The sequence below is a fragment of the Cheilinus undulatus genome, linkage group 17 (genome assembly GCF_018320785.1).
Source record: "Cheilinus undulatus linkage group 17, ASM1832078v1, whole genome shotgun sequence".
NCBI classification, from domain to species: Eukaryota; Metazoa; Chordata; class Actinopteri; order Labriformes; family Labridae; genus Cheilinus; species Cheilinus undulatus.
In genome coordinates this window covers 6630827-6639345 of record NC_054881.1, presented here as the reverse complement: position 1 = coordinate 6639345, position 8519 = coordinate 6630827, and the positions used below count along the sequence as shown (strand labels likewise).

The 8519-nt window shown below is 37.4% G+C and overlaps 1 protein-coding gene across 4 annotated transcripts in view; it reads left to right on the top strand.

The window, feature by feature from the left end:
• Positions 1–1385: 1385 nt before the first annotated feature.
• Positions 1386–8519, top strand: part of tnpo1 (transportin 1) — a 53380-nt gene continuing 46246 nt past the window's right edge. For 3 of the 4 annotated variants that reach the window (XR_005993220.1, XR_005993221.1, XM_041811463.1), the window contains exons 1-3: positions 1386–1514; positions 1620–1731; positions 6209–6284. Coding sequence is in view for 2 of the 4 variants with exons in the window: in XM_041811463.1 (XP_041667397.1) it covers positions 1627–1731; positions 6209–6284 (181 nt within the window). In the remaining 2 variants the exon portion in view is untranslated. The remainder of the gene's footprint in view (positions 1515–1619; positions 1732–6208; positions 6285–8519) is intronic. The other variant, XM_041811464.1, reaches the window with a different exon arrangement.

Here is an 8519-nt window from a genome sequence, read left to right as displayed (position 1 = left end):
ATACTTTTAATTTATTGCTTGCTAAATTAAATGTATAGTAACTAGAAGAATTTGTTTAGCAAAACAGAGATTTGGATGAAAAAATGATAAATAACTTAATAATACCAACATTTTGTTTCTGTTCCAAAGTTCTAACATTGCAATAAGATAAACACTGTACAAATGTATAGACTGTATATTCACAAATGCACTTGTCCAGTTCATTCCAGCCTATTTTACCCAGAATGCCTTTAGGCATTAGACACTTTTGCACCATGAGTGAAGTTGCTGACTCAGTTAGAGAAAGCCCACCTGTAGGGGCTCTTCATAATAACCAGTAGATCATATAATGGTCACAGTGGTAAACCAGAACTTAGTAAATATGAAAGTAAAGTTAATAATATGAGATTAATGTATGTGATTTCTGAATGGCGCATGTGGAACTCTGTAATAATGTTGTAACTATTCAATTTTGAATGTTGTCAAGCCATTTATGCTTGCTTTGGATTGGCAGTTAAATCAGCTATTAGACTTTCTGCAGTCATCTTCTGAATTGAATCGTCTGTTTATATGAAAATAAGATAATGTCAATAAACTAATCAAAATCAGATCAGATCAGAATCTTTATTGTCATTGTACACAAGTACAATGAAATTGTGCACAGTTCCGTTTAGTGCAATTATCATTTATTATTGCAACTGCTCTGGGACATGTGCTGTTTTTCAGTCTGCTAGTTGTGGCTCTTATTGTCCTGGACCGTCTTCCTGAGGGTAGCAGTTGGAACAGGTGATGTGCTGGGTGGGATGAGTCCTTCAGCATGCCCAGGGCCTTCCTGTGGCAGAGGGACCTGAACAGCTCCTCTAGGGAGAGGAGAGGACTGCCAGTGATTTTCTGTGCTGTGTCGATGACCCTCTGGAGAGCTGTCTTCTCCTGAGCAGTGCAAAATCAAAGCAAAATCAAGCTTTAGCATTTTTTATATGCCTATCTTTGATTTTCTATCGTCTTAATTATTGTTTTTGTTTCTCTTCAAGTAAATTAAGCCAACACGAGCAGCCGCTTTGCATCCTTACTAAACTATAAACCAACTGTCATGAACATAACGATGACATCACGAATCCTTCTCCTGAGCGGTGCCGCCTTTACGTGCTGTCGGAAATATGCCTTTGAATAGGTTACGGTCCAAACCTGTTCTATCCTAAACCCCTCTCTCCCTCATATCGACATTGTTTTCACCTCAAAGTGGTCTTGGGTTGTGTATTTATCAAACAATAAGTTTGAGTTGATAATACAAAAGGTATGCTGCTGAGTTTACATGTTTGAGTAAGATTCGTCTCGCACTAGGACCGCTCGGCCGCATGTCAGATGGTGGGGCAGCTCCATAAATGCGACGCGACTCTGTATGGCCCGCAGCTTTCCAGCTTGTTGCGAAAACGGATGTTCCTGCTGTAACAGGCCCATGTCTGAAAACCCAGACAGACGGTCACATTTCAACAGAAAGTCAGCTACACTCGAGTACGTCGGCGAAGTCAGAGCAGGTAAACGCCTCCCCGCATCTGCAGCTACCTATGCGTCTATATCGTGTAACGGTTACTTGTCTTTTTGGGGATACGGTTGAGCTTATGTTGTTTCTTTATCCGCAGCAGCAAGATGGAGTGTGAGTGGAAGCCAGACGAGCAAGGACTTCAACAGATATTACAGCTGCTCAAAGAGTCTCAGTCGCCAGATACGTCCACACAAAGATCCGTCCAGCAAGTATCCTTTTAAAGCCAGCTGTTTATAATGATAATTCACGTTTATTTACTTGTTATAGCTGGATAATGTCACATAGACTCAACAGGCTAGCCAAAGCTAACACTAGCCGAGGTGGTTACCGTTAGGAGCAGGTACGCAGGTGTTGACCGGTGTTACGGGTGAAAGAGTGACCGTGATAACTGACGACTTTGAGCCAAATTCGTCTGCGGTTGTCGTTGTTATAACGTATCTTGAATACTTAAAGCGTCCTCACGAAATGCTCTTTGTTTGAGTTTGCTTTATAGTTCTATATGATGATTATTTCTGGCAGTATGATAAATTATTAAAAGGACATTAATTAGGGCCCTTTATGTCTCCAACATCTTTTGTAACTACGACAACCACAGACGCATTCAACCGAAAGTCACCAGTTAACATGGTCACGCACTTAACCACAACACTGTGTCGTGCTTTTGTCTCATACAAGCAAAACAAGCCACAAAACAGGCTTCAACCGGCTTAATTACTATTTTAACCATTTAAAACACCAGAATTACGTGAGAAATTAGTGCGTTTTTACAAATTATCATTACAGCTAGCTACTGTATCCATACTTTGTATGAATAGAAATAGTTTAGTTTATTCGTGCAACAACTCTTGAATATATTATCTATTACTAATCTCCTCACAAAGCCGGCCTGTCCAGTTGACAATAAGCTTACAGCTCAATATGCTATTATTTTTACACCATAATGGCAGATACAGTCATGTATAATTGCGTGTATTTTAATGCAAAGGCAGTTGCTATTATAATGTTATAATGCTGCAGATGAAGTGATAGTACAAAAGGCACTTGTCTTGGCATATTATTAACAATACACGTCTATTTTACTTTTTTATACAGTATATTATAAATCTGTAAAATCTTCATTATTTTATGATTATATCAGTCTGTCCCAAACCTTTAAAATACAACTCCTGTTTTCTTGAAACAGATGCATAGGAAAGGAAGAAATCCTGTCATTTTTATAGTCAAAACAAAAAAAAAAAATCACCCAGCACTGGGTGCTAAACATTTATTATTTTGTTTTCATGGCACTGAAAATGGTGTCAGTGTCACCTACTAGTTCTCTATTAATGTTTGAATTCATTTATCATTTTATTATAAATACTGTAAATTAAGTCAACCTCTTTTAAATTAATCTGCTTTTAACATGATCACATACACTATTCTCTTCTTCTGTAGACTATATGTTAGATAGCAGTTAAATTCCTTTAATTCCTTGTATGCACAAACATACCAGGCTGATTCTTATCCAGAGGTGTCATGCCTATATGTAGTGATTCACATACAAAATAGGAAAGGCTCTCATGTATCTTATCAGTATTTGTCTTTTGGAATTACAAAACAAACATAATGCCAGTATCTGAATTACATTTAAATGCATCATGATTTTGTGTAAAGGTGGTATTTAAGCAGTAAGACAGAGGTTGTTATAAATGCACCAGCATCAAAAACATCAGTTAGCTTATGGCATTGTTAGACTGAAAGCTAATTTGTTTTTGGTTGTTGTACAGAGAGGAGGGTAAGTGCTACACGGGGTCAATAAATGTAACCAGGATTAGGTGCTCTTCGGGATGAGGGGTCAGGGATAAAAACAGCAAAAAATGAATGACTTACCAGATTATTAGCAAATAAAGTCCATGGTAGAGATTGCAGTCAGAACTGAAGATTGAAGCACTCTGATCTGGTTAAAACTCCTTTATTAAACTGGGATTACCACGTATTTCAACTCCAAAAAGTTTTTATTAGGTATCAAGGCTGCCCATAAGAGGGGATAAAGGGGACACCTTTCTGGGGCCCAGCCAGATTGGTGGCCCATGGATTTCAGTAAAATCAAGGTCCATTTTTAAATTAAGCTGTGATAACCATATAACCTGAATAATAATAACAATAACCACTGCTAACAAAGTGGCCCAAAATTTTATTTATGCAGTAGTGTGTGTAGTCTTTTTAAGACTTTATACCTTTTTATAAAACATAACTAAAATGGGTTAAAAGTTACAAAAATGGGCAGACAGTGATATGAAATGGGATTTTAAAAGTAGCAGATATGGAGTAAAAGTGTCAAAAACCAGCAGAAAAGAAGGTGAAATGGCAAAAACAGGTTTGAAGTTGCAAAAAATGGGCATAGCACATAGTGAATTGCATAAAATGAAAGAAAAATGGGTTTTTAAAATTTCTGAGAAGGGATTAATTGTGGCAACAATGGGTTAATAGAGAAACCAACAGAGAGAAAGTGGCAAAAACAGGCAGAAGGGTGGTGGAAAGCACTTGAAAGTAGCAGAAATAGGCAGAAAGGTGGGAAAAGGGGATTTTTGAAGTGGCCAAAATAAGTAAAATGGGCAAAAATTGCTCCAAATTGATGAAAATTGGCAAATGATACTGACAAAAATGGGTGGAAAAAATGGTTAAAAGGGGTTATAAATGTGTCATAAAGAAAATAAGTTCAACATGAGAACTTGATAATATTGGGGAGGACCAAGGTTATTATTGTTTACTAAATCTAACTAAATAACAAAAACTAAAATTCAAAAATCATTTTAGTTAACTGAAACTAAATAAAAACTAAGCTTTACCAAAAAAACGAAAATTAACTTTGTCCAAAAAACAGTATAGTGTGCTTAGAAAACTAACTAAAATAAAATAAAAACAGAGACAAAATATCCTTAGTTTTAGTCTTTGACACAACCATACTGACTTGCACAGACACCCAAGTCTGGGGGTGTAAAATTGCCTGATCTGATTGGTTAAGACTTCACATAGTGTTAGTTTTATGTCTGGAGTTGTATTCAAACATCATCATTAAATAAATAAATGATAGGTGAAGAGTAGCCTGTTTTAATATGTTTTTAAAAATGTATGACGTTCACACAGCCCCGACATCTATCTGTAAAAAACTGAAACTAAAACTAAAACTAACACTTATAAAAACTAAACTAAAACGATGCATTTTTGCAAAATATAAACTAAACTGAAATCAAACACAGAAAGTGAAAACGAAAGAAATAAAAACTAATGAAAAATCCAAAACTATTTTAACCTTGGGGAGGACCCATTCTCTGGGTTTGTCAGGGGTCCAGCAAAATCTGTGGATGGGCCTGCCAGGTTTTGATAGATGGATAAGGAACAGGTGTTTAAATACAAGTAGGGTGTCGTGATGAGTTGTGTGATAAATGTTACACCAACACTAGCAAAAATCAGACTTTTAAACATAAATCACAACATTAGTAGAAAAATGCATTCTTATTGCACAGCATGATTGTACTTACTGATGCAAATTAAAAAAAAAGGTAGTGAGAGTAGTCACCACAAAAGCCATCAGCATAGACTGGAAAAAGAGACATTATCTGACTGAAAGATCAATTAAGAGTGGAATCAAATTCATGATAATTTGGGGTCCAGTAGAAATGGGTAGCACAGGCAGCCTCACTGCAAATATATGCATGCATAATTCTGCACATTCTTTATCTGTCTATGACACACTGATGAGACTCAGAGCTAAAACATGTAGACATCCCTGTTTAATACAGCACTTTTAATCACATCAGAGTGGCTCAGATCTTCAGTTTTGACTGCCACCTCTACCATGGACCCTATTTGCCAATAAACGGGCAAGTCATTTGTTCATTCATTCTTTTTGATTGAATGGAAATTTTTATTTTGAGCATGTAAAAAAAAAAAAAAAAAGCCAATAGTGATGCAGGGAATAACGATGTTTGAAAAAAGAAAGCGTAAAAGAAGAACAAGATTGTCAAACACTCTGTGGTTTGGTGAAGATATCTGAAAAGAAATGGGAGGAAGTACTTACTTATCTAACCTAAATCACTGATTGCTTATTATTCAGCTTCCTTATAGATACAAATCTCAACAGTAATGTTCTTTAACTTGTCAAAATATGTAGATTTAATTATTGTTTAACTATGTTTTAAAAGAATCAGATGAGCAAATAATACTTTTTAATGCCTCATTAAATCTACAATCATATAAAGGTTTAAATCCGTTGACAACTATGTAGCTTCACAGCCCACTTTGCATTAGAGAACCATTATGATCCAGTACTCCCTGCTGCTGGTCCTTATGTTTCCTAGCTGGTTTCAGTCTGATCCAAAATGATTTGCTTATGTAATGCCTCATATGCACTGCATCATTAACTCATAGACAGGCTCGTAAATACACCATCTGGCTGGAGACATAGTATAGTAGGTCTCATCGTATGGCATATTTACGACCTTCCCCTATAAACACATACCCACTCCTCTTTCACACACATGCTATTATACTGTTACACTCCTGCATGCAGGCTTCTGTTTGATCTGCATCAACTCACATGAAAGTTTTTGCAGCAACACTTTAGAAGAGATTGCAGCATACATATTCTATCAATGTTTTTATCATGCAATGTGCACAGTTGTCTTCCTCAACCACTTTTCACAGAGACTCGAGCAGCTGAACCAGTACCCAGACTTCAACAACTACTTGATATTTGTTCTGACAAAGTTAAAATCAGAAGGTAAGCTGTCCTCCTGTCTGTTTCAGTATGTCTCTCTGTCATACCTGCTCTGTGTTTGAACAGCACCCGATGGTGGTGGACAGCATTAGCGTCAGCCGTGTCATTTTTTTTTTTATGTAACTGTTCACTGACAGGTCTGCTTGGCCGTGACTCGGCTGACCCCATGGCGTCTTCACCGCAGATGATGTGGCCCTCAGAATATGGGTCACTCTAATTTTAAACCTAATTCTTGGCAACACTCAACTCTGGGCTTGCTGAACAGTACATGACATAAATTCTGGGGGATGTTAAGACATTTTAGGAAACAGATTAAGGCTGCATGGAGGGGAAGAAATCATGTGATGTGAACTGAAATCATGCAGTATTGTTATAACACAATAGTTGGGCAAATTAGCAAAAAAGTGAGCTGTCACATTTTGCAAGTCTTTCTACTGTATTTCATTTTTAATCAGTATCTCTCCTTCTAACATCTCCCTCCTTTGTCCATACTAAATCCTTAAAGCATGGCCATTATATCCAAGGCTCAATCCTGTAGCCCAATCCTGTTGTCAATTTGTGGGTGCTACCATCTTCTGGTGGTTGCCATAACTGTGGTGGCCACTCAGCATCTGCTGCTGCCTGCTGACTGTGACAGCAGTGGAGATAGTTGAAATCAAAATGTCAGACAACTGCTTATAAAGACACCTTTATCAGATGATCCTAACTTCAGTTAGATTTTACAAGCTAGACTTAAGCCTGGTTTGGGCCATCATGTATGCCATGTTTCTGCATCGCTCTGCAATATTTTAGTCAAACGCCACTTGGCAGTGGGATTTTTAAGCCAGTTCCTGGTCTTGTCAGCATGTTCCTGCTTGTTTGTGTACAGAAAACCATTACAACTGACAGGATAGTATTTTATAGGAGTTGGAGCTGATAAATATTGAGCAGTGGCTGATTATGCTGCAGAAACATTGGAGAAGATGGAAAGTGTTGCAGTTGAATTTGCAAGGCGGAGAACTGGGGATTTTTTTGCACTTGTTCGGATTCTAAAAGAGACATGAATGAGGAAACGCATGTCTGATTATTTCAGATACTGGCAAGTAAATTTGATGAGTTCTTCATCTGCAGACATTTATCATACTCTAAAGCAGGGGTTCCCAAACTTTTCAGCCCGTGACCCCCAAAATAACTGCGTCAGAGATCGGGGACTCCTGCTTTCCCTGGAGGGCGGATAAAGGGCACGATGTTGCGTAAAGCATCATGTATAAAACTTACATTTTAGGTAGTTTTTTAACATTTACTTACATTTAAGCACACATATTTCTTGATAATTATGTTTTTATTTCAAATTAAATTGTTTTTACAATAATAGATCAAATGTATAATTAGAAATCATATTAAAGTTCTCTTTGTTTTTTGGAAAGCATCCCGCGACCCCTCTTCACTGTCTCGCGACCCCCACTTTGGGAACCACTGCTTTAAAGGAGTGTTGCCCAACCATTTTTCTTTAGTGCCCCCTACATGTACCTAAGAAAGGTTGAGCCCCCCCAGGACCCTAGAGAGAAGAAAAAGTTACATGTGCTGACATAAATTAACATAATTATAATTGTTTCACTGATAAAATCCTACAAAAAAGACCTATGCATGCTTTTCTTATCAAAAGACCTTTGTATAAACTACTTAATAACTGCCTTATCAGGGTTTTAATCAATATTTGCTAATCTAATTTTGGCAGCCTCAGTGAAGACAAAGTCTCTCCCCCTAAGATCTTTGTCAAGAAACTACAGGAAAAAACTTGCCTTGAGAATCACCGACAATACGGCTGTTCAACAAGTGTATGGATGTCAGTGGTTTCTTTGTTAGTAAGATCTGAAATCTATGAAAACAATGTAGTCTTAAGTCTAAACTACTTTTTTATGGGTATAAATACGGTAGGATGCATGATATTGGATTTTTGCCGATAACCGATATGCCTATATCTACAGATTCATTTTAGTGGATACCGATATCAATACCGATATTTAAATATGCTTTACACACAGTAACCAAGCGGCAACCTCCGGTCCTAAAAATGAAGCCAATGCAGAAGTGCAAAAAATTGCTATACCAGGACTGTCCACTAGAGGCTGGCTGCAGGAAAACCGGAAGTTCTGTCTGCACACATGTTAAACAGCCGGTTTTGACACACAAACTGGTTTACAGCCTGGTTGAAAACACCAAACGTGTCTCATTAGCTAGTGTCTTATTGCGCTCCCA